General features: G+C 39.9%; 1 protein-coding gene across 2 annotated transcripts in view; it reads right to left on the reverse strand.

Annotated features, from left to right (window-relative positions):
- Positions 1–603: 603 nt before the first annotated feature.
- The window catches only part of plce1 (phospholipase C, epsilon 1), a 92083-nt gene continuing 65954 nt past the window's right edge, over positions 604–26732 (reverse strand). Inside the window, exons 16-46 of one of the 2 annotated variants that reach the window (XM_038735510.1) lie at positions 26380–26508; positions 26153–26289; positions 25432–25538; positions 25070–25194; positions 24781–24925; positions 23354–23518; positions 22854–22968; positions 22429–22591; positions 22208–22330; positions 21098–21234; positions 20742–20980; positions 20474–20535; positions 19596–19761; positions 18886–18993; positions 18304–18420; positions 17163–17321; positions 16640–16775; positions 16338–16379; positions 14394–14512; positions 14103–14220; positions 12604–12741; positions 11314–11604; positions 9865–10028; positions 8582–8843; positions 8035–8153; positions 7300–7428; positions 6990–7187; positions 6516–6713; positions 6203–6415; positions 5291–5496; positions 604–4517 (exon numbers count right to left, since the gene is read on the reverse strand). In XM_038735510.1, the coding sequence (XP_038591438.1) occupies positions 5329–5496; positions 6203–6415; positions 6516–6713; positions 6990–7187; positions 7300–7428; positions 8035–8153; positions 8582–8843; positions 9865–10028; positions 11314–11604; positions 12604–12741; positions 14103–14220; positions 14394–14512; positions 16338–16379; positions 16640–16775; positions 17163–17321; positions 18304–18420; positions 18886–18993; positions 19596–19761; positions 20474–20535; positions 20742–20980; positions 21098–21234; positions 22208–22330; positions 22429–22591; positions 22854–22968; positions 23354–23518; positions 24781–24925; positions 25070–25194; positions 25432–25538; positions 26153–26289; positions 26380–26508 (4492 nt within the window). In that variant the 3' untranslated portion in view covers positions 604–4517; positions 5291–5328. The remainder of the gene's footprint in view (positions 4518–5290; positions 5497–6202; positions 6416–6515; positions 6714–6989; positions 7188–7299; positions 7429–8034; positions 8154–8581; positions 8844–9864; positions 10029–11313; positions 11605–12603; positions 12742–14102; positions 14221–14393; positions 14513–16337; positions 16380–16639; positions 16776–17162; positions 17322–18303; positions 18421–18885; positions 18994–19595; positions 19762–20473; positions 20536–20741; positions 20981–21097; positions 21235–22207; positions 22331–22428; positions 22592–22853; positions 22969–23353; positions 23519–24780; positions 24926–25069; positions 25195–25431; positions 25539–26152; positions 26290–26379; positions 26509–26732) is intronic. The other variant, XM_038735511.1, reaches the window with a different exon arrangement.

Here is a 26732-nt window from a genome sequence, read left to right on the forward strand (position 1 = left end):
GAGCATCGCTCCAAGATGCTTTTTGGTACGTCTGGACATGATACACGTGCCACAGAAACTATGTATATGTAGGTGAAACGTGCGGCGGGGCTGCTTCGTTAAAGGTCACTTCCTGTTGCCAGCAGGTGGCACTATAGCTTTGAGTATTAGGGGCCTGGGCATTTTTCATGCCAATAACTAGCATCTGAACACAAAGCAGAACTATAGCAATGCTGAGAAGTGTCCTCTTGATGTGGCAGGCCACGAAAAACTATTTTCCTTTCTTTTGCTCACTCTGCACTAGCGTTCCACTGACCTGACTTTTTCAGTCCCAATACCAATACCTGGCCTTCAGCCAATGCAGAGTACTGGTCCGACACCAGTGTAAAACGAATAAGCTGTTTTCCTCACTGTGAGGAAGACACTAGAAATCATACTTTTATGTGCAAGGCAACAGCAGGCATGACTTAAACATTGCTTTCTAACAAAATGCAGTGCTATCTCTCCTAGCAAAATGGTTGAGTCTTAACGGCGCACTGCTTAGAACAAAATAATGAACAAACTTGGGAAAAGAAAAAATTATGAGCCAGTGGTGCGTGAGCTGAGACATACAAACACTTTAAACACTGTTAAGTATTTGTATTTTTATTGTGATCCTAGTATATGACAAATCTCATCCATTTAAAAATTCAAGTAAATAGACAAATGTTCACTTGACAGCCACATCATAACACGGATAGTGGATGTTAAAGGGTATATACTGCACATCTTATGGAAACAACAGAGTGCTGAAGATGAAACATTAGCCCACAGTCAGCAAACACATATTTCATACTCAGTGGATATAATGAATATACCCAAAAAAAGATTTGACAAAGAACTGTCAGCATTTGTCCAATTTATGAAAACTCACATAAGACTGTGTACTGCAGAATAACATGCCAGAAATATGAATACAACGCTGAGCATTTTACACATGAAGTCAAACATTTTTTTTTACCTATCTAAATAAGTTTGAGCAAAGTTAGGCCAGAAGAGAGTTTCTCCTCTTACATATTGAAATAAATAAAAATAAAACACTTAAAACTACTTACAGGAAATTATACATAAACGACGACAGATAATTGCCAACCAGGGCTTCACATTAAAATAAATAACATCCAAACACACATTTGTCTCACGTTAAGAAATATTACATTCAGAAATGAGGTCTACAGGTTAGAAAGAAGGAAAACAAAGAACACACAGCTCTGTCTGAACGGTGTTAGGATGTGACGAAGCTCCCGCAGATTATACATTTACAACTTAACAGAAAACGTCCCTTTCTGTTTAAAGTCAGTGTGGATTTCATATCAGCTGGCATCACTTTTATCCAGCATTGTCTTTGTAAGTAATCACCAGTTTATGAAATATGATCTCCTTGCATAAACATGTTTCACTTCTTAAACCAAAATGCAGAGTGGATAGAAGGATTACAGCGACTACTATATCAGCTTAACTCTTATCCTTGACAGACAGTCGTGGTTTCTTCCGGATCTACCTTCATTACCATAAAGGATCGTCCTACTGCCATACCATCTCTGCCTGTGAATGATCAGTTTTGACTAATTGACTAACCAAAAGTGACTATTGCACTAAAATTCAAACATCGTTACTTGGCACTGCGCAAACTTTTACTAAAAAGACAAATTAAAGTAAGAAGACAAACAGTCCAATCTTTTTGTGGGGTGTGGCTACATTTGCCTATAAAATATATTCAAACATTTTAAACAACATTATACTTGGTGTCTTAACATGAAGTTTGCAGGTTTTAGAAAGCTTCTGATGCCAAATTTCAGTCTGCCAATTACAAGTTTTATATTGTTTAAGTGTTATATTTATTCTTAATTATAGTGGGTTCAGAACACTTTTCTTTAAATTTGATTCAGGAAATAAAGTTTGTCTCTACAGAGTTTGGTAAGCCTAAATACACATTTTGTGTAAGTTTCTTTTCATGTCACAAATCAAGACCAGCTGGCATTTACTGTAGATTTTAAACTCTCAGTGAGATCAGTGTGACTACACTAGAGGGAAGATCTACGTATTAACAAGTGAAATGCCTAATAAAACAAAACTATGTTCTAAAGAGACAAAATACACTTTAAAACATATGGAAATGTTACACATCAAAACAGAAAAAAAGGGGAAAAGTGGCCCCAAATAAATGAAGTTTTAGTCAATTCTGAAAAAAACACAAAACTGAAATGAGCATTTAGTTATAAAGAAAAGTCTACAATCAATACTATCTATAAAGATCCTGCATTCAAAATCAAGGACAGTAAATGTAGGCCAATAAATGTAAGTTAAATGCAATTCATTCAGTTGATATTTTAGTGTGGGGAATTTCAAATTGGGGCTCAGACTACAAGGCCATTTCAGTTTGACAAAGACAATCCAAACTTTTATCTTGTGCTTTGCTCCAAAATAAATTTGCAACTGGGCTGAAATTCAAAGTAATAAATATGATGATCATAACAATTTTAAAAAAAGTCATTTTCAACCATCTCATAACAATAAAGTCTGTCTGTCAACACAAAAACTCTGATGACAGCAGAAGTTAAAAACAAATGTGCAAAATGCTGTTTGAAGAAGACATGGCTGTGTTTCTCCAAAGGGTCTTAGTGCTGAATTCATCATCATTCTGCTCAAATAAAGGAGGAAATATGTTTTGTTTTAGCTATTTTTCCTCATAAAAGTCCTTCTCACAAGTGTTTACATTTTTCAATTTAGCCAAAATGTCTTGTTAGCACTATTAGCATTAGGGCTGAGTCCTAAACCTCAATACTTTCAACTGCCAAGGACCGAAACCTGGAATCAAATGTCTGCTCAAATTTGTGCTCTTTTTCTTTGATGAGATCATTTTGGTTTCAAATCATATTTATTTTACTTTAGTAAAGATCAGCCACTTGTGTTTAGGTAACGTTTAACTTTTGAGATGTTTCGACTCTTTTCTTAAACGAACAGAGTTTTATAGAAAAAGACATGTTCAAATTACTCACAGTGAGCCACTGAATTTACATGACTATCAAAACATTTCAAACCCAGCCCTTGTGTAACTATAGGTATGTATTTTGTAAAAATGTATTAATTTGACTGGCAAGTTAAGATGCTTGTTGACGTAATTATTAGTGGACAATAAAGACAAACATACTTTGTGAAACCAGCCACTGATGATCCTGAAAATTACCAAAAGTTAAAGGCAGTGTTACAACATTTCAAGGCAACATAGAAGTTCAAATTTATATTGCCTTAAAATGCCGCTCCTGTATTATCACCTTTATGGCAAAGACAGCAGCATGCAAGAGATCGCCTAAACTGTTGTTGCTAACATTACAGAATATCTGAATAGACTGTCTCACTGTGTTGTCTTTTTGCCCGTCTGCACTGCCCAACGTGTGCCCTTACAGTACTGGTGAAAGTGGAACAGTAAGAAAAGAACCAAACAAGCCAGCTTGTCAGCCTCCTTCACAATGCCCTCTGCCAAAAGTGCCCATACCTGAGAAAGAGAGAAGAATTACTGTTTCAGCCCTCGTCCTCTCCTACATCTCTCCTTCCATTTTGCCAAGCAGACCTCCCTATGTCTGCTGTGTGATACCAGAAAAAGGGGAGTTGTTTAGAAACTTACTCTGAACCAAATACATGATATAGTCATCCAATAGCAAATCTTAGCCTATGTTAGCACATAGAACATCAAATCTACAGCAGGACTATATCTGAATTTCTTCTTAAAAGAATTGTGGTTGACTAATCTCATTCAATCCAGAGGCCATTTTGAAGCACTCCTACTTTTTTATTTTATCTATATTTTGGGAGATAAAAAAAACTGGCACATCTAAAAGCTTCCTACTCAGGGAAGTGTTCCTTTTAGTCTCATAAATTCCTCCTATATATTGGGAAGAGAATATGCTTTTTGTGTCCCTGATCACATTCCTGATGACTTCAATTACAACAGCTGCCTCTGGTGCTCTTGACTCCCTGTGGAGCAAAACTACAAACAATAAACCAAGTAGAGCCAGTGCTACCCGCCCACACCGGGTGGGATTTCCAATCAAAACATCTGGATGAAACTCCTGTCCATCATTCAACCAAGCAAAGGGGCTGAACATCGGTCACCTAACCCATAAATGGGGCTTGGACTGAATCCTGTCCTCTACTTGTTCAACTAACACAAGCATCAGACTCCTTCAGGACTTAGAGGAGCATATCGTAGAATTCCATGGTGTGCAGGACCCTCGCTGAAACCCTTCGCCCTTCTAGGAGAATCCTACAGGTTTAGAAGTAGTCGACCCAAGTCCTCTCTCTCTGTGGACTTCATTTGTGGATCTTCCAGTTCCTGAGGAGGTGAAGCGTCCAGGCTGGGGGGGTCAGAGAGGAGGTGGGCAGGTAGACAGGTTGAAGTTGCGCCCTAGAGGAGGAAGAGGAGGCCTGTAAGAACCTTCCTGCCCCCACCCTGCCCTCCGCCACCCACGCCTTCAGACCTACAGCTGCAGACAGATACCCTGCAGAGGATCACAGATTAGGAATTTAAAGGCAGCACCAAACTGAGGCATAAAAACACAACATTTACTTCAATCACAATCAACTGTTGTCACACTGTGCATGAAATGTTGCTGCTAATGAAGTGTTAGATTATATGAGGTGGACATAATGTAAACGATTCACTGGACGGTAAGGAGTGTTTGTCAGCTCACTGCACACACTGTTTGTCCATATTATCCATCTTTCTATTTTAGTATTTGTTGTACTAAATTGTCTAGATTGATCTGCACTTTTTCACAGATGATTCTTCTTCTTCACTCTGGATTGGGGTTACATAAGAACTATGTTAGATCAAACATAGTTTTAGGGCCACTGCAAAACAAAAAAATAATGTGTGAAGAATAAAGCTGAAAGAAAAAAGTAATTTTTTGAAAACAATGGTGTAATACCAGTTTTAAATAAAAAAGGGGGTTAAAAGGGTTCTGAATTAATTTGGTATTTGGTTGAGACAATACCTAAAATCAATATTTTACACTACATGAACCTAATTCAGACCCTGAAATGTTGTGAGAGAAAATGTGAGTTTCATTCATTACCAGCGCTTCAATAAATCCCCCAAAGTCAACCCCAGACGTCCTCAATTCTAGTTGAGTCACGCAATCCAAATCAATTCTATACATCTGCTGGCACAATTAGTATTGAGAGGTGCAACACACAGCGTACTCAGTTTATGTATTTCCATTATTAAAAAAATGAAACAGTGATGTTAGATGTTAGAGACAACATACGGTACCTCTGTTGCCCTTCCATGCACAGACAGCAGTGTGAGCCTCACTCCTGGAGCTCTGTCAGAGCCACACAGCATGCAGCTCTATCATCCTTACTCTGAGCGGGAGCGTCCACTCCACCGCCAGTCGTCATGCTGCGGCTGCGACTCGTCAGCTTCTTCAGCTCGCTGGTGAAGGAAATGACTTTAGTCTTTTTGTCTTCCCGCACCACCTGGAAGCAGAAGTACATTCATGTTACTGAAAAACATAAAACAACAGACAGAAATGTTCTTACCAAAACATACATTTAATCCTTTTTTTTTCCTCCAGTAACTTGGACTCTTTTGCTTCCTTTAATGTACTCAAGAATTCAATGTTGCCATATCCATTTCCCTCCTCATTCTGTCTTAATTATTCAAAAAGAAAAAAACGAAACAGAAATTATAAAACGCACTTAACCTTTATTCAACGAGGCAGCTCATTTAAACACATTCTTACTTACAAACGTGTCAGCACAAAATGGCCTCGAGTGTAAGAGGATGATTCATCAATAAATAGTGACATACATACAACATATAAAAATTAGAAAAAGATGAACAGACACAACAATAAACAGTTAATCACACACAGAGCAAAAAAGCACATAAAAACAGTTACAAACAAGGGAAGCAGCGATAGGTTAAAAGCACATACAGGTGTTAAAACACAACAGCATGGATTCACTGAGATGTGAATGAACAGCGTGTTAAAGAGTTCTTGCACATACAAAGTCATAATGTTCAAGCTGTTAGTTAAGCAATTTTCATTCAGCGTTACAAAACTACAATAACAGGAAAGGAAACATGCTGGAAGGAAAGACACAATGCTTGTAAAAATAATATGAAATAAAAATGATTAAGGCTCTAGCATTGAAAATCATTCTCCATGTTTAGAGCTACCTGCTCTTTGAGTTTAAGAATGAACTTCCCAGCGCCCCGCCAGCGGCTCTGAGCTTGATAGACGCACTCGTGATCCAGCAGCACCCGCTGCAGGGGCTTGGCGGTGGAGGACTTCTTAGAGCCGGCCTCCTTGGTCACTTCCTCCATCAGGACATAGTCACTTGGATTGGGGTTACATAAGATACTGTAGGAATACTTGGCCTTTGACAAAGTCTGACCAAGATAGAGAGTGCACGAGAGACAGGTTAAGCCACTTTAAGGTTAGAATACATGTCTTGGAAAGTTACAGTGGCGTATTCTTGACTCTCCTCACCTGCTGTATGATGTCCTGAGCAGTGCTGTAGCGTGGGGCCTTGATCACAGTGTGAGGCTGCTCTGGTGAAACTTCATGGACCTGGACGAAGAACATATCGTCCTCTCCTCCTCCCCCACCTCCTGCTGCTGTTACTTCTCTACCTCCGACAGTCACCTCCTCCTCTCCCTCCAGCACCGTGTTCCTCTCATTTAAGTTCTGCAAGAATAAAACCACATACAGTAAAAATATGTAGCTAAATCCTAATGTAAACCACCAGACAACCACAAGAGGGAGCCATAGTCTACATGATAGGTCACACTTGTGGCATGCTATAAGCATGTTATCAAGGGCTTTTTGTGGTAGTAATGACATTTACAGTATAGTTCTACATTATTCAACGGCTAAATTGAAAATTAAACTCAGTTAATACCAATAAACTCAAATAATATAAAATATACCTTTTTCATAAAGACATGAAATGTAGGTCTGTACCTCCTCTCTGGTTTTAAGGCAGATCCTCCCCACATATCCCTCCTCAGTGTTCCAGCTGGAGACCAGTCTGACCACCTCCTCCTCCGGCGCGAGAGGACGATGCTGAGCGCAGCGCTTCACCTCACTGCGCTCCTTCAACAGAGGAACCTTTTCTTCGCAAAGGAAGTACTCCGACGGATTTCCTGCAGGTGCTACGACCTGTGGGGAAGCGAGAGGAGAAACACGGCGACAGTTGAAAAATGAGGGGGAAAAAAGAGGGCTACTACCACATTATTCAGGTGTCATAAATCTTTATTTCTTGAGTACTAACCATGTCCAGCAGCTGTTTGGCGGTCGTCTGTTCTGTGACACAGAACACAGTGAAGGGCTCAGGACCGGGAGCTCCGTACACTGTAATCCTGTGTTGCTGCGACGCACGTTTTTCCTCCGAACTGAACAGCTGTGTAGAGAGCAGGAGAGGGGTAAGGCAGCAGGTTTCTAAGTGCCACTTTATAAAAAACACTATAAGTAAAAGTCCTGCATTCAAAACCTTTGTTAAGTAAGTAGTAAGTCTAATCACCAAAATTTAAATTGTATCAAATGTTTTTACTTTTGTACTCAGTATGCAGAAAAATCAGCCCTGTCAGTGTTTTAGTTTTATATATGATGTTTTTGGATTAATATTATTGTGCATGTTGCATTTTACCGCAGTAGATGTTTAAGTTTAAGCTACTTTTAACTACTTTCATTGGGGACACATTAAATGATTGGACGTGCTCATTACAGTCCACAGATATAGCATTTGATTTATTAATTGTTGTTGGGAAGTAAAGAGAATTTCAACAATAAAAAATCCCTTTAAAATAAATTTCCAACCCCGGCTTTACAGTACTTGAGTAAATGTACTTACTGCAGGTACATTCCACTATCAGCATTTTTGCATCTGCTGTATTTGAAGTAATATAAAAGCTGATGGCTGATGTTTTTAAAGCATAATGGAGGTGCAGAATCAAATGTAACCACAATGGCTGCAGTCCCACAACCTTAAGGAGATGACAAGTCCTACCAGTGATGAGCGAGTAGCTCCCCCTGTGGGACCTTCCTCTGTTCTGCGACTGTAGATAAACAAGCTCGACACTTCAAGAGGTTCATTATGTTGTGTCCTCAACTGGATGTGTCTGTAACCTAAACACACACAACAAAAAATATTTTTTTGACTTCGCATAAACTGATAATGTTCTTACACAGAATGGGCAGATAAAAAAAATAAAAAATACATACAACCACAGTCAAGGGTTAATTTGTCTACATTTTAGTGGTGCTCTTATAAAGACCAACCTACAGTGAGTCAGAAGATAACAAGGCACTTTAGCCAGAACCATGACAAGACACAGGCCTCTGCCTGTACTCAGTGGCTCAAGTTAAAAAAAACAAACCTCATTTTCTATTATCCATTAAAGCCTTGCATGAAATATTTGAATGATCTATAATAATGACATTTACTGCTGTTTTTCTGAACTGAATGAAACTGAGCACACAGGCTTACTCCCGTGCTGCTGAATGTTGTTTCTCCCAAAGGCTTTTGATATTTGTTGTGTCTGAGAGTCTCCTACCTGGCTTGAGGGCTTTCAGAGGCATAGTCCTCTGCGCGGTAGTCTGGGAACTGTTGTTCTCTACGACGGCAAAGCGCAGGAAGCACATTTCTTCAAAGTGCACAGTGAACTGAAAGTGCTCGCTCCACATGGGGTTGAGGGTGTTGCGGTGGATGGGTTTGGTGCGGAAGTGGCAGCTGTCGATGGGCATGCCCAGAACATCCACCTCGAAGCACGGGCTGCCAGCGCTATTACCAGGACAAACGTTCTGACCGGAGACAATCTGAGAGAGAGAAAAACAAAAGCAGACAGAAGAGTTTTGGTGATTAATGAGTGACAATAGTTACACCATATATGAGCAACACTTGCAGTTAAGATTCTTTTTACACTATCCGTTGTCACTAAATCAAAATAATTTTCAGTTGAAGCAGGCTGAAGAAGCCAAACAACAGTCAGTGAAGTTACTCTGACCTTCTTTCAGTCTCTCTCTGTCTCTCTTTTATGAGTGTGTTTATACTGCTGGTTTTACAAGATCTGTGTTCATGAAGTCTCTGAGAGGATGGAAGCAGATAATCTGAACGTCACAGATGATCAGGAATGTCGGTAGATAAACAGTTTCAAGTGACTCAACATTTCAACATTTGTGACATGATTTGGTTGCATCCTTCCTAACATGAATTCAAGCGGTCATTTCCTCGGGTAATGGCAGACTGAAAAACACACTAGGTATTCTAGTCAAAGCGTGGACATTTCGTAATGCAAAGCTTTTATGAGCTCCTGTTCTCATTCACTGTTATATGGAATTAACTGGGTGGCCTTCATGACTGCTGTCAAATGTGAAAGCACATACAGGCCACTTTACAATAAAACTGTCCAAACACATCTTAATGGACCTAATATGAGTGTTTGTTTGAGTGTCCAGTCAATGCCAGTATGCTAATAAAGGAGAGAAACAGGCTTAAGACATATTTTAACCCCTTGAGACTTCAGAAACTGCACCATGTAAGTCAGGGTACAAATTCATATAAATTATTTGGGACAAAAATGAGACAATAAGCCTTTTTCAAGCCTTGCAAAAGTATTTGCAAATCAAACACTTAACAAACACAAGAAAATGAATATACAGCACTCTTGAAATTGAAACTGACAATATAAAAAAGGTTAGTGAAAGTATACGACTAGGCAGGAAGCTAAAGGCGTGGATCAAAAGCAGAGGGGATGAAAGTGCAGATAACAAACTATTAAGGATGAAGTCATCTTCCTGACTGATCTTCCATTCTGCTTCATATGTCATCTTAACTCACAGTGAGGGAGTAGACAGCGGGGCTCATTTTGTCCACATCCCTCTCCATCGGACAGAACTGCTGATAGAGCGGGCAGCTGCGGTCCCACAGCACCGCTGGCTTCAGGACGTAGCCACAGCCGCCGTTGGCCTCAAACAAAGCTGCGTTCAACTGCATGGGCAGGTCTGGGAAGGAAAGAAAGAGGGAAGGAAGAATCAATTTTTGGAGCACAAAAATAGCTATAACTAGAAACCTCAACTCCACCTTGTAGGCATTAGCAAAAATAGGTGTTAAAGATTTTCCAGTTTGAGTTTCAAGTTTCCAGTGACCTTCGCTCTGATGTAGATCAACCAGACTGGAACAGTGTCTCACTGCACGCGACTGGGTCATCATGTTTTGTAAACTTTGACTCCAAATGGGGGGGGAAATGATTTGAGAAGCAGAGATGAGGAAAAAAGTAACGGGGGGGGGGGGGGGTGAACTACAGAAAATAAGAAAAGGAAGAGAGTGAGATAAGGATCAAAAGGGAAAAACAGAAATGAGGATGAGAGAATTTTTAACATTTAATATGCCTTTTAGAGAAAATAACATTATCTGACAGAGACAATAGAGAAATACTGGAAATGGAGAAAAAACTAATCAAGACACAAAGTAAGAAAGAAAGAGAGAGAGAGACAGGTCATGAGAGAGAGAATTAAGAAGAAATTGAGAGAAAAATAGTGGGGCATCTTGGGATCAACATCCCTTAAAAAGAGCACGATAAGACATAATTTTATCTGTCACACAGAAAATCTGTCAAACACAGACTGTTTAACAAAATGTATTCTAAAATTTCTTTCTTGTTTTGTTTTTTTATTCCTCTGTGGAAAATGAGCTGCATAGTTCACCTAGAATTAAAGCCTTGCAGCCAGTTTCAAGGCTTCGTTGTAAAAAAACATTGTCATGCAGAAGAGGAGTTGTTAATTATTGCATTACAAAGGAGGAAGATGATAGAGCAGAACCAAATCTACTTTCCAATCATCTCTTCCTCATCTTCCTCAACTACTTTTTGGTAAAAAGTGATATTTTATTATAATAAAAACCATAATGAGTAATTTTTGCCTGTGAGTGAGATAAAGTGACATCAATGTGTTTTTTGGGGAGGCTGTGGCTCAGGAGGTAGCGCGGGTTGCCCGTTAACTGGAAGGTCGGCGGTTCAATCCCCAGCTCCTCTAGGCTGCATGTCGAAGTGTCCTTGGGTAAGATACTGAACCCCGAATTGCCACCTGGCATTCCACCAGTGTATGAATGCGTGTGAATGTTAGTTTCTGTTTGAGCACTTAGGCTCAGTTTTATGAATGGTGAATGCAGATGTAGTGTAAAAGCGCTTTGAGTGGTCGAAAAGACTAGAAAGACGCTATACAAATACGGAGCATTTACATTTTTATGCTTAACAAAAGAGAAAATAGCATCTCTGCAGGCCGTCCTCACCATCAGTCTGATAGTTAAGTGCCACCAGCTGGATACCGTGCAGCCAGAACAGCAGAGGGTTCGGGTTGGTTGAGTCGATCCTGGTGGCTGCTGGGTATGTCCTGAGCAGCTGGCACACCGTGTGCTGGATCAGCTTCTGAGAGTAACGCCGGTACAGGCGCTTGGCGGCGTTCTCGTTGACAGAGGAGATGTGGTAGCACTTGGGCGTGCGGATGATGGCACTAAGAGAGGTGGGGGGGTTAAGGATGGGAGACGTCTGTTGCTCCTCCCAACTCAGTCGCTCGGCGCCACCTAGAGGGAAGACAGATAGAGACGTTTCAAGGCCGTGAACACATGTTTTCTCAGTCAGCTTCTTACTTTGAGAAATGTGGTCCTACAGGAGGACTAATCACCAATCAGGGCCTGCTCCTACACTAAAATCGTCACCAAAAGTCTTCAGCAAACTAGCTATAAGAAGAAGCACAGAGTATAGAATGTATAATGTAAGTTCTTGGAAGAAGCTAACTCTGATATCATAGCAGACCGAAGAAGACGTCGGAGGAAGCAAGGAAGAGAAAAAGAGTGTGAGACCAAGCAAGAGACCAAAAACAGTAAATATCGGACTGGCTTTAACTTGTTGGCGTGAGCTAAAAGAGCTAAGAGGATGCACAACCGATGCTGAGCTTGCCTTCTTGCTGTTGGACTAGTACTTATTATCTGGCTTGCTATGACTTCTGTTGTTGCGCTCGCTTGATGTTTGTCTGTGTTAGAGTGGAGAGCGGTGCCGGTGCTGTGCCCGGAGCCGGGCAAGCAGGCAATTTAACCAGACTCAGCAGCCTCTATGGACGTAACATTAGCTAATGGCAGAGGCGAGCAAACTGAAGAGGATGTTGACAGAGGAAGCTAAGAAGAGAAAAAGAGAGTGACCAAGCAAGAGGCTTCCAGACTTGGCAAGAGCTTTGTGAAATAAAAGGCTGCAAGTCTGTTGGACTAGTATGTAATAACTTATTAACTGGTTTTGCTATGTTTTGTATTGTTGCACTAGCTTGATGTTTGGCACAAAAAACAAATCTGACATAATGTTGCTTTAAAATCTGACAAGTTAAACGCGTAAATATCATATTGTTATGAGATTGTTTTTAACCCCAAACTTTAATTTTTACTGTTACATATTAAAGCTGGAGTGCCAGACCTTTACATATAAAGGAACGTCCGTTACATTTCTCAGTTTCTCAAATTATTGGTGAAACAGAAAATGCATATATTAATATATTTTCCAAGACAAAAATTACCCCCCTAGGCTCTGCGTACCTTTCCCAGGGGTGCGGCTTTGGGTCGTGACCTCCCCTGTTGTGTTGCAGCGAGCAGGAGCTGTGCCAAATATGGACTTCCTGCTCTTTCCCCGATCCTTTCCTCTGTTAGAGCTGGCTGGAGACAGAGTGGAAAGACCTGGTTTCCCACACACCAGAAGAGGCAGACAGAAGAAAGTTGTTAACTAATGCAACACAGACTGACTGGAGACACCACACTCATGACATCAGTATCTCTCAATTGGTTTCTCAAACTTCAGAAATAATTTTCTAGCTTAATGAGGAAGTTGTTCCTCCCAGGCATAACTCTAAATGCATCTGTTTTAATGAGCACAGAGGTTTAGAGCTAAAAGGACAGTAGCAGGAAAGCTAGCAAAAAAATATGTTTTTGTTTTTAAAAACAAATTTATGTGTTTTAAGGTTTTGAATAACATGGAAAATGCAGCATAGAAGAAGACAGATGCTTCCAATCATAAGGAAACTAATGTTGAATTAAAGATGTATTAAATGCTGTTAATATTGGGCTATTACTTATTTGGAGTCAAATCTCTGTCTCCTTTTTAAAGAAATATCTGAGAAGAAGAATGAGCCATGCTTTGTCCTGACTGGTGAGTATGTTTTAAGATGAGTTAAATGTTTGTAGAGCTTTTAGAAGAAGCAAGTTCATCTGCAAACACTTCAGACAGCAGCAACCAGTCTGCTTTCTGTCTGAATTGGACCACTTGCCCTGCCTTCTCTTTCTCACATCTCTGGTCCCTGGAAACTGTAAACAAATAAAATACCCAATGGAAACACAGGCAGGTTTATAAGGGTAAATGTCATGCAAAGGAAAGAGGATGCAAGCAGAGAGGAGGCCACTTAAAGGAGGAAAGAGGAGATCAGAGGTTATTATTTAAGAGTGAAAAAGAAATAATTGAGATAAATATTAGCAAGGAATTGAGATAGATCCCAATAAAGAGGAAATACGAGAACTTTTATGTGGGTCAGAAAGACAGAAAGTGTCAGCAATCATTTGAGGTCAAATTTGATACCAACTGTACTCAATCCAAAAACATTTCCTTAATGTACATTATATAACAACTCTGCTGTTGTTGTGCTGCTGTTCATCTGACAACACAATGAAGTAACCATATATTTCCCATGGGGAGAAAAGAATTCCTCATCTCAGTGGGTGTCCTGTGTGGGAGAGGAATGGTGTGTAACACTGGGATATTAAATGTCTAGCAATGAAAAAATTCTAAAAACATGGGGAAAGGTTTGACCTTTTATACGTGACATGGGAGTGGGTTTGAGTGGGACAAGACAGAAAAAAGGAGATAATGAAAAGGATAGCTTGTCAGAAGTAAAATAGGGGCGATAAATCACTTTGTCTGGGAAAAGAATATGTGGAGGAGAGAAGGGAAAGAGGAGGAACATACAGTAATGCTGTATGTTAATATGAATAGTACAGAAAGAGGAAGAGTCTGCGACAAAGAGACAGAATGATAAAAGTTTCTCTACCAGGGAATTTCACAGCCTGGCAGTAGATGATGAGATCGGACAGCTCCTGGGCAATCTGTCGACTCTCCTTCTTGTTCTGAGGAAGGTAAAACTCCTCGCCCAGCTCCATGTCAAACACCTACATGAGCAGGTAGACATGAAAAACCATGGTTTTACTTAAAGAGACAGCGATGTTCTATTTTTAAACCTACTTCTGTTGACTTGAAATTGGCTCGAAATAAAATTTTGTTGAATGATTCAGTATAAACGCAATTGCAGAAATTAGGTCAATTTTATACTGTAGTTCCCTACCTTTCCTTTGCTCTGTGTAGTGCTATCAGACTTCTTCATCCTCTTCGGTATTTCATCAACAGGGTGCTCGTCTTTGTCTGCTGAGCTCTTCCCCTCTGACTTGTCATCCAGGATGTTATCTGTTTAGAAAATACAGTGAATTATAGCAGGTGTTAATACAGGGGTACTGTATGTAGCAGAGTGGGTCTGACAGAGCACACATTTGCGGGAAAAGTTTGTGGGTCAATGTCTATCAACTGTAAACAGGAGCAACAGTAGGGAGTTCTACCCTTTGCTCTCATTCCTCCTGCACATTCATTGCAGCCAAAAACAGAGAAAAGAAACATATCAGCTTGAAAATGCAGAAGCTTTTCATCACAGGAAACTTGTTTAATTCCTGACATTTGGAATTTCTTCCTTTGAAAAGATTGGCAACAGAGTTGACCCAGAGTGTCACCCCGTAGATAGTAGTGAGAGAAGTGAGCTGGACTTGACTATGACTGGAGGGAGCTGCCGTTAAACAAGAGACGGTGACAACTTGGTGATCAAGTGTTATTTACTGGGCCAGCCAATGTACAAGCGTGTAGGGTTAAGGTTGACAGTTGAGGGTGGAGTCTTGCTAGCTTCAAAGAATGAAAAGGGAACCACGCCATAAGGTCTAGGGTAAGAGAGATGGTTTCTGAAAGGTCTATGACCGGTTAGTTATTCCGACAGGGACAAGCAGAGGGCAGGGATTAGGCGATAGCTATGCTGGGACTGGGACAGGGTAGTTTCCCCTGGTCTGCTGTTTAGTGCGGGGGCAGTGTAGGGCCTGAGAAACCAGATGGCTTTGTTTTGTTTTCCTGATGAGCCTGCCCAGCCACTTGCGAGGTCACAGACAAATACTGTATGAAAGGGAGGAGGAAAGGAGGTGATGTGTTTGTGGGAGAAAGAGAAATCATCCAGTGTTGCTAAAATACTGGCTAAAATTACTAAAATATTTTTTCTTTACACACATAACCAATTTTGATGTCATCCATACTTTTCTAAATTAGGCTGGATGGTTGTTTAAGGTTATGGTAGTTATACTGTAGCTTGTGTGTTAAAGCAGGACATACTGTATCAAACAAGCAGACCAAACATCAAGACACACAAATACAACACAAGCTCACATCACAATTACTATTTTAAAAAAACAAAAACAATATTCAGGCTAATCTATACACAGTGTTCATAGTGACAGAATATGATTTAGAATAAACATAATTTTGGATGATGGATACACAGAGTGCATAATAACAGTCACTTCCATTGGCACTTGGCACAAGAACAATTACTGTAATGTACTTAGCAAGCTAAGTGTTAAGGATGTTTTTTAAAATATTATTGTATTATTATTATGAATAAGAGCGATTACAGTACAGTAAGCTTAACTTCTATGGTGTATGTATAAGAACACACATGGATTTATTGGCTACTGTAGAAGGTGAGGGAAGTTAGCACGTTCATGATATATCAAACTGTTAAACAACACAATTGCCTAAATAATTTTTTCCATCAACTGGATTGGATGGAATTAAGTTTTTAATGGGTTCCACATATTACACAATATGTAGTGGGTTAAATTTGAACTTCTGCTTACCATGAATGATAGATATCCAGGTTAAAGCAGAACATAACCTGACGTCCACAAGCAGCAGAAAGCTAGCAGATATTACAGTATGCGGGCACATACAGGTGTCAGTTTACAACAACGATGCAGATCACTAGTGTCTACACCTCAGTGTTTCCTCTGTAGTTATTCTGTAGTGGTAGACAACAAGCAAGTTCATTTGCAACATAGGGCCGTAACTTCCCCTTAAAGCTAAATGGCAGGGTCAATATCTAAAGGTAGCATTTTAAGAAGCCATTTTAAGCTACCACTGCAAAACTAAATGAGATGGAAACACTGGTACATAGAGAGGTGCATCAGAGCCGTGCATTTACCTTCCAGGCAATATGAGGCAGTAGAGGCTGTGAGGACATCAGCTAAGTGGAAAACAGGCAAGATAAAATAGGAAAGGAAGGGAGTAAGAACAGAGTGTCAACTTAAGGAGAGACTTAAGTGTTAAAAAAAGAGAGAAAGAACAAACGTGTGGACAGAAACTGATTCAAGTGTTACAGTATAAGAATTTACATATAATGTGATGTTTAATCCTGAGAATCAATAGAGACTTTGTTGGTTCAGTTCAGTTGAGTTTTTATGTTAGTTTTGTGCTTTTGAAGTATTCTCTTTTTTCACCCCTTACCATCTGATAGAGACTCATAGTCATAGTCATACTCGTCTTCTTCCTCTTCCTCTTCCTCATTGGTGTGGTTGCCGGGCGAAATAACCCCTGGGGACCCGTTGCTAGCCTGGGCCTGCATGTGGGCCAGCTGGTGGGCCTGTGAAAGGGTTAAAATATTGTAAAAGTGAGAGTAAGTGCATGTAAAAACTGTGCAAGAACTACTATTTACAAAGACATACCTGCCATATAATGTATGGTCTATATCAACCCATTACCTGTAAATACACAAGTGCTTATCTGCAGAGAATGTATGGTGTGTATATACCGAAGCACTTGCTAGGTAAACCCAGTGGAAATTGTGTGCTGGGGTGTACTTTTTGAGCACATTAGCATCTATTATTTATGTGTGACCACACTCTAATGAACAGTGTTAAATATTGAATGTACTAATGCCATTTAAAAGATGGCTTGTATGAAATGTAAATTATGTACATGTTTATATATGTGCATATGTGTGGACAGGATGTCTTTCTTTCTACTCAACCTTCTGTTTGAGTATGTCCACTGGCGCCTGGTGTGCTTTGAGCTTCTTGTTCTTGAGGAGGATCCTCCCTCGCAGCTGCAGCGGTGACGGCAGGTGCGGGTCATCGCTGAAGTCGCTTTCGAAGAGGAAACGCGTCACTAGACGTTCCCCGAACACCGTCTAATGAAGAAATATTCAAACATGACAGGCAAACATCAATAAATGGATGTCCATTCATGTGAGGATGTAATGTCAAGTGAGAGGAGGAGAGGAGAATCAAAGTACATTTAGCAACCCAAAACAACATTGCAAATAAACAAACCCACAGTGACATAATCTGGCCAGAGGCATAGAGCTGACTGAACATGAAAGACTTTCTTTTTTATCAAGCCACTCAGAAGTCAGTCTCCAGGGAGGGTAAGGATGCTGGGAAGTTTTGTTAGATGAAAGCAAGATGATATTCCATGATGTATGTGTCATGCCCAGATATGTGTGGGTATGACCTTGAGTATATAACTTAAATAAAGAAGAAAGGGACAGTTGAAGATAAAGAAAGCCTCTGACTGGAAGTCTGCCAGCTTGAATGTCTACAGGAGCTGAGAAGATCTGGCCAAAGAATGACGAATGAGTTGAGTACAACTCAAAAAGTGCTGCTACAAGCGCCACTGAGGAAAATATTCCCACCTGGAAGAGTGTGGTTGGACGAGAAACTAGACAATTTCGAGGTGTAGGTGCATACAATTACCTAAATATACAGCTTAGTATTGCTTAATATATTGTTGAATGAAAGGAATGTGCGCTTTTACAAACTACCTATAAAGTATTAGTGTTCATTCTTGCTCTTGGATTTAAACATAGATGGAGTCGGTTTACCTATACAACTCTATTTGTGCAGATTTAGAGGCCACCTTACAATGCTTAAAAAGGTAGTACTATGGGATATGTAATCAGTTTCAAATTGTATCTGATCAGTTACATCTTTTCACACATAAACGACAGCAGACAACAGACTCTCTGCCTCCATTACTAATCGCTAACCAGAAAGTTAGAGTACAAATTATCCAGACGTGGAAATCATACAAGACTAAAAATACTAAAGTAAAGTCATATCTTGTATTTGTGCAGTCTAAATGTGGTCTTTCAGACAGAGCTGCTGTCATACCTTGAAAATTTCAGCCATCTTGCGTTGCTGAGGGAGGGAGCAGTGGTTCTCTATAGACAGGATGACGGGCATGTCCGAATTGACAAATGCAGACCTGTTAATTGCTTCCACCACATCCTGGAGGATCATGGGAGAGATTACATTCTTACAAACAGCACCCCAAAGTCAAATAAAAGTCAATAAAACTCTATGGAAACCAATACTGATTAGATTTATTAAAAAAGCCCTGCATACAACATCAAATAAAATACAAGTGTTTGAGGGCTGACAGTCCAACTACAATTACATAAAATAAGTAGTATTGATATGAGAGTAAAGAGTAACCAGCTGGTGAACTGAGGTCAGTTGATGGGCGTTCAAAAAATCCTTTTTTGTTTGGTTTACAGAACCAACAGAATTTCTGCCTGGACTACTTTTGTCAAAATAAATACATCACACAGCAGTACAACTGTGTTTGGCAATATGGCTCTGTGGTAGAAACTTCTGCCAAGTGAGAGCAGAAAGCAGGGAGAGCCAGTGATTGATTCTTTTACACAAAGTCATTGAGATCTCTAAATTTGATTATTCCTATGCATTTCTAACCTTAAAGGGTATCTTAGTGGTGAGTGTGTGTCCATGATAAATAACTGGCATGCCATCATCTCCATCCCAACAGTCCAACTCGACGCTCCTACAGCCTTGCAGCAGCACCTGATGTAGAATTACATTCAATGATCAGACACATACATACAAAATAGGAGTTACGGGTCCAAAAACCCCTTAAAGGATAATTTTGGTATCTTTAAACCTGGGTCCAATTTTAACATATTTTGTTGTCAAAATGACCAGTATGTACAAAAACTTTTGGAAGATGGTGAATAGGCTGCAATGTATTCTCCTATGAGTAATTGTGACCGTTAAAATGAAGTCTTTTTGCCACTGACTGGCTCAGACTGTTATACCAGTGTGACATAAGTATAAGTGTCACACAACATCATGGAAAGGATCTCTACGAGCGACTCCCGGTGACAATTCTGACAATTCGAGTTGTTGCAGGAAACTCAGGTTGTTGCAGAAAACTGGGAGAAGAGGGAGGAGTTTGTTTGTGTAGATACAGATCTCCAACTCTAACTCACGTTTCCACCGTCGCCTTCCTGCAACAACTCAATATCTTGAGGGAGACTTCAGATTCCTGTTAAAAACAAAGGGTGTCACCGGGCGATCCTTTCCATTATGATGCCACGAAGGAATATGTAGCAGCCACTGCATCCTTTAAAATACTGTTTCAAACATGAGGCGGACGACTCACTTACCTGACTGTAAAGCTCAACAGAGGACTCTCCTTTGAGCTGGTGTCCGGTTAGATAGGTGTTATGAGAAGACTCAATGTAGTAGTAAGACAGAGGGTACTGCAGCTCCTCAGGGTTTATCTGGGATTCCTCAATACGAGAGGCAAAGTTCTCCTTATCCATCAGGAACCTGGTATGGAGACAGGCTTGGTTAGACAACAAAACATAATGCTACTGGACAAGGGCTTCTTAACCTTTCTGGCAGTCCGACCCCTTTTTGAGGTTGAAAATATTTCGCGGTTTTCGCATTTTTTTAAAAGCAGATGTTTTTAACAACAAAAGAGTGAGAGTGAGTTGTGATCAATTTCTGCTAATATGACAGTTATTACTTAGCAACAAATCAAAAATTACAGATCGCTGGCAATATAATCTTTGATTAGACTGACAGGACAGTGGTTGCCTAATAATGTGATAAAAACGCAGCGCTTTGCCCTTTTCCAAATTCAACCAAAAAAAGACATTGCTGTGCGCCTCCTGTTTTCGAACTTTCTGTCTAATCGGGCCTTGTTCTTCTTTGGCGTTAGTGGTTGGCATTACCGCCACCTACTGGATTAAACAGTGCAAAATATTTACAGCGTCCACCCAAAGTGATTCCATTCACAACTATAGCCTAGACTATAAAATTTTCGCCCCCAGGTCAAGAACCACTGTACTGGACTGATTACAATTAGCAAGCAAGTACTGAGATGTTCTTTAAAATGGTGTACTACACAATTGTGCCTTGCAAAGGGAAAATCTTTTTTTTAAAGTATGTAATGTAGTGTTATTAATCCAGCATATACTTGTTTCAGTGCTGACTTAAGTATGCAATGTCTTTTGAAATATTAAAAGTTTTCCTATACCTTGCAAAGCCTTCAAATGACATCCAACCCATTTGTCTCATGCTTGATGAAGGCTCAAATCTCTGCAAGAGAAAAGCAAGAAACTATTAATTATTGATCAACAGTCCCTTTTTCTTCCTTTTTCCATACATGTATCTGGTGAATTCACTAACCTAAATCAGGCATTTTCTCATCCTTCTCCTTTCATCTCCAACCCCTCTCCATCCAGTTCAAGTGCTATCCCTGCATTACTTCATTATTTCCTTCATCCCTCCCTCCAGGATCCTACCTGTATAATGCTGAGAATCTCATCGTAGGTCAGGTGCTCTCTCTGACAGTTCACCAGGAAGTCGTTCAGCTGAGGGATAGCCAATCCCAAGACGCCTAGTGATGCGTTCTCAACTCCTGTCCCGTTGGTCACAATGCTGGCTGCTGCAATAGCGTCTGAGATCTGCTTCTGGTTGTCAGACATCTGCTGCCTCGTCCGGATAAACAGGCCAAGATCAGAACCATTGCGGGTTAATAAGTCTGGGGAGGGGGAGGAGGAGGCAAGGCGAAGTGGAGGAAGAAAGAAAGAAAAATTATATGGTGCTTGTTGCTTTTGATTGCCAACAATACATGAATTAATGTAACTGTTATTTTTACCGAGGTCTGGCTGTAGCCCCGTGTCTTTGTCATCTATCCTGAGGTTGGTGTAGAGAGGTGCAGACTCTGGACTTGATCGACTGCAGGGGACGGCAAAGGTGTCAAACAGCTCCTTCAGGTCCTTCCTGCTTCGGATACTGTGGAAGAAACAACACAGAATTTATTTTATTTTAGCTCTGCTGAAAATGAAATAAAGATGATCTTGTTTTGGCTTCAAAGCGCTTGAACTTTGGATCAATTTTTGAAACAGATTCAATTGCATTTACATTTCTTTTAAAGGCCAAATGAAAAGTCATATTTATAGACAAATATAGAATAACAAATATCATGTTTATGTTGTAATATTTTGTTTTGCTGTCAAGGCAGGCATCATATGTTTATATTTAGTTTTGCTGTGCCTTGTATCAGTTCTTCTCAATGTTCTTGTTAATGAAAACCTGTTAGCCAATGGACCGACAAGATGGCTAAATAGAAAACACGTCAGGTACCATCTCTGAACAATAAGCAGGATTTTTGTGGGGCTAATCTGCTTAAGCACTGCTTAGCTGAGTATGGAATTTAAAAGGAAACTGCGGAGCAGCAGATGAAAGGGTACACTACAATCTAAGAAATGTATGAGGACTGGTATGAGAATAATCCATTGTTTATCAAGCAAAGCATTGTTCCCTTTTATTTGGGAGGGGGAAAATATTATAGAAGCTAAATATTATACACACAAGAATCTTTGGGTTGAAAGGCATGATAACTGCGAAGAGCATTTGTTGAATTTGTTTTATCATACTGTCAACAGCTGCTACTGATAAAAAAACAATTACGTAAATAACAAGAGGTAGTGGGTTGGCAAAAATGCTGAAGAGAACATATACAACGTACATATAGCACTGTTTCAGGCAATCACTGAATGTCGGATGATTACATATTACCAGATAAATGTGTTTGATCCATGTTTTAGTTTGGCAAGATAAAACAGAAACATATTTATCAAAAGTTTACAACTTTGAATTATGCCTGTCTGGTATGTGAATCTTTGTTTTAGGGACAGTTTCTTACTTTGCTGTTACTACAGTGTGCCAAAAAACAGGACCTAGTAGAATAACATTTGGTATCTACCTGAATGACTTGAAGAGCTCAACAAACTCAATGAAGCTCATCGTGCTGTCAGAAATCATGAGATTCTGGAAGCCTTTGAAACAGCCTTTACCTCGACCGTGCCACGACCTGCTGCTCCAAGCCCTACAGCCCACAAATAAAAGACAAAATATCTCAATCTGAATAAAAAAAAGGAAGTAAAATTTATCACACCTCCAGTTTTACTACAATATAGTACATACCCTGGCTGCGGCTTGGTAGTTCCTGAGAGGATTGGAGAGGACTGTGGACGGGACTGGTTGGACCCCACCATGCTGGAGGAAGAGGAGGAGGAGGAGGAAGAAGAGGCAAGCAATCCAGGGTTTTTACTGGATGAGAGGGAGAATGGTCCAGGGAAGCTGTCCTCTATGGAGGCAAAGATGAGTAAACGTAAATAAAAACCACACACACAAGACAGTGCCATGTGAATTTTTTTGTTAAGTTCCTAATGACCTGTGAAGATTGTTTTATTCTTTAAATTAGGTTTTGTGTAGTCTTTTGGGTAATTAAAATATAATATCTTTGTCAAGAAAACTGATCTGGCCAACTAACTTCTACAATATTCATGAGTGTGATAGCCGCATCCTCACTTGGCATAAATCTATAGATTCTGGATTCTCAATGTCACCTGGATCTTCTTGGTCGATGCTGTCAGACTCTGGTCCGTTTCGATACAGTCCGTCTTTACAGCTCCGTGTTTTCCTGGACACCATCTCATCATCCGTGGCATCTCCACTGTCTCCCTGTAACACATGCTATGTTACAAATTTGTTTTTCTACTATTCAGTATTAGAAACTACAATGGCATCAGTTTGTAGGCATAACAAGGAGTATACGGTAGAGCAGGATTGAACCGTCAAATGGACCAGAGGCATTCGATATGTGTAGTGTACTGAATTTCTAACTCTCTCTATCCTGAAAGTTGTATTAGTAGAGAAAACAGCATAAAAAAAACATGGAGTTCTGTAAGGGCTCTTAACATGTAAAACCAGTGGTATAAGCACTAAAATGTGACAAGTGTCCCAGAAGGTCCACTCACACTGAAGATTTACCTGCTCACTCACTGTTGATACGAGTCTCAGCTAAGTGTAGTGTGAAAGGCATCATGAACTTTTTCTATGTACTGACCCTGACAAGGACCTTCTTTTTCTTCTTGGTCTTATCATTGATGCTCAGAGGGCTGTTTTTCTGGGCGGCAGGTTTCTCCACGCCACCTGTGCCCATGTTCCACCTTCGGCCCCCAAACAGCTCAATGGCATGGGCTAGTGTAGGGCCTTCATACCGGCCATCCTCCTAACAGAGACAAACACACACAGGTTCTGATCATGATGACAGGCAAGGTTAAGGTCCTCATATTAGTGCTGCATACATTTTTATAACTTTAGAAAATGAAACTTGTTTGTGTGCGTCACACACACAGCCACCAGTCAGCTCAGGAAATATCTGTGAAACAGCGTTTCAAACCAAACTCACAAGTCCGAAAGAGGCCCAGTCTGTCCCGAGTTACAGCCTGGTTACAGCCAGCGCGCTGCTTACCAGCATCAGAGGCTGCGGGGGAACTCCGGTGTTGTCGGAGAATTACTAAGCTTGTCTGTTAAACACGAGAGGCATCACTTGGTTTTATTCTTGTTGGCCAACTTTTGAACCTCAAATGGAGTATTTTTGTTTGCTTACTGGGATATAAACAGATGGACTCCTAGGAGATTTGAACTGAGATAAGGAAGCATTAATTGGTGGTTGAACTGTGGGTTTTGTATTGAGCGCTTATTGTATAATACTCTGTGGTGAACTCACTTTTTCTTGTCATCTATGTCATCATAGTATCTAATGTCATGACTTGACTCTCAAATTATCTTTCTCATGTTGTTTTAATTAGATATTTCTTCTCCACCATTGCTCATAATAATATTTAATGCAATTCATGCATCACCTAATTTCATCATAACACAGGCCTGGCCTACAAGAAAGAACAGTGTACTGTATGTTTAAACTATTTAATATTGTGTTGGTCGTACTATACACTGATTTACTGCTTGTTTTGAATAATACAGGAGGTAAAGAGCTTACAAATGAATCGCATATTAAATCGCAATCAATTGGTAAAAAAAAAATCGCAATTAGATTATTTTCCAAAATTGTTCAGCCCTATTTAAAATGACATATTAGTGACATTATTTCAATTCACATGGTCTACATTTTACACTTTACAAATTTGACATTCTATTCCCAAACTAAATTAATAGGCACAAATTGGCAAGATGAAGAACACTACTTTGAATTTAAAATGTTTTAGAGACATGTGAATGTTTGGGCATTCAGATTTAAAGAGTAATGCAGCAAAAATATCCAAGGTCCATTTTGAAAAAATTATAAGGCTGAAAAACGCCTACTGTGGGGGCCAAGGCAAAGAAATGCTATAGAGAATTTATAGTGCTGAAAATACACCTATAATACAACCTGAAATCCATCCATTTTTAATTCAGACATTAATGGAAAAAAAGGCCTGTGTCCAAGAAAAGTATTATCAAGGGTACATTCTCCAGTTCAGCGTTTACCTGATACAAACTGACATACTGCCTCCTCAGCCACTGCAACCTTTGGTCAGGAAATTTCTTTAATTTTCTGGTTGCATTCACCAACTCTGACAGGCCTTTATGGAGCATCTGTGCCGTGTGGTTGGGAGCCACAAAGTGCAGGAGTCTAATGGAAGAAGTTAGGAAATGTGTTAAAATACACTATATTTAGTATACAGCAAGGTGTTACACCAATGTACCAGTGTAGCAATGCACTAAGGTTCAAAAAGTTGATTCCAAAGCAGGGTGCTGGTGGTAACATGGCACTAACCTGTTGTCAGTGGTACTGAGACCGTAGAGAAGACTGAGACCATTCTCCTCTACCGTCATCTGGCTCAGCTTGTTTTGCAAACACACGGCATGAACGTCCACTCCCTGATGACCCAGGAACACTGCCTGGACATTCAAATAAACACAATATTATGAATATTATGAGTGCAAACTTAAGTCCATTAGGTTTGAGGTTCATGAGTCTATATGAGTGTGAATGCAGCTCATTTTTGGCATCAATATAAACTTAAAGCAAAGGCTAATAAAAAAATTTCTATACCAGATTGAAAGACTAAATTTAAAGTGTTTTACAGTGTAATACCAGATCAAAAGTGCTATTATTTTTTATTTTTTTAAACAAACCTTCACCACTCCCAGGTCCAAAAGGCCCTCTGCTAGTCCTGCCACTACAGCCTGTCCTAATCCCAGTGGTGGCTCTGTGGGGGAAGCGCCTCCACTATGAGGCTTAGCTGCAATAAATCAACACATTTAAAATATGTTTGACATGTAGTAAAGGCACAGGAAATTGAGCATCTTCTGCAAAAATACAGCCAGTTATAAACTGTGTTACAAACGACATGGTGCTTACCCACTGTGGATAAACACATTTAGAATTTGTTTGAAATATAATAATGCCACAGGAAATATGACTCTTTTACATCATGGGTGCCTGTTTTCCATTTGTTTAAAGAGTAATAATGAGAGAGGGAATAGGGCTTGTCTCATCGAGATATAAACATACTCATCAAGTGTACTGATGACAACGTAAATCTTTTCAGCAATTCTTTTAAGCTCATCTGAAGACATTCACTTCACACAAAATCCCACACTTCTTATAAAAAAGCCTTTAGAAAGAACAATGCTAAATAGTCTTAATAACACAAACCCAAGACAAAAAGGTGAAACCGAATAGATTTAAACGCAGATTTGTTTAAATTAACAAAAAAACACAACATATTTTTGGACATATCTGAAAAACATTTCTTTACACGAAACACAATTAATGACAAGTGGTTCCCAGGAGAGGATATACCCATGTCTTTTAAATTATATAGAAATGTTTTGAATGACACTCGTAATATACCCCAGGTGAGTGTTGTGTTGTCAGGTTGTAGTCGCAGCAGACAGCGAGCTGTCTGGTGGTTGTCCTGGTCGTAGTGAATGACTGTGGCCCCCTGAAGCAGAAACTGGTGAACATCTGGTTGTAGCGACAACACGTACCTAAAAAAAGAAAATATAAAAATTGTGGAGTGTCCGTTGAGCTATCTCTTTGTGTGTGCGTGTGTCTGTGAGTGTGTGTATGTTTCTTACCAGGGAATGAGCTCAGTGCCATGGCTGAAAGCTCTGTGTGTCTCCTCAGTCCCCTGAAACTCCACCTCTTTCACCACCGGCTCAGTCGACAAGTCGCCATCTGAATCTGACAAGTCGCCTAGCATGAATCTGTAGATGGATGGAACATTGGGTGAAAAAAAACTAAATTTAGTACCGGAATACAAAGTTTTAGTGAACTGATTTCCACTGGAATCCGCAAATACATCCGTTATTATTTAAAAAATGCATTGAGGTCCAGTCAAATGTAAGAAGTGACCTACATCTACAGTAGGATAGCACACAAATGCTCTTTGTACTGTAGTGCATCGGTTGAAAAAGCAAAAAAACATCAT

This window comes from Micropterus salmoides, unplaced genomic scaffold (assembly GCF_014851395.1).
Source record: "Micropterus salmoides isolate LMB-PRFRI ecotype aquatic unplaced genomic scaffold, ASM1485139v1 Ms_hic_scaffold_21, whole genome shotgun sequence".
Taxonomy (NCBI): domain Eukaryota; kingdom Metazoa; phylum Chordata; class Actinopteri; order Centrarchiformes; family Centrarchidae; genus Micropterus; species Micropterus salmoides.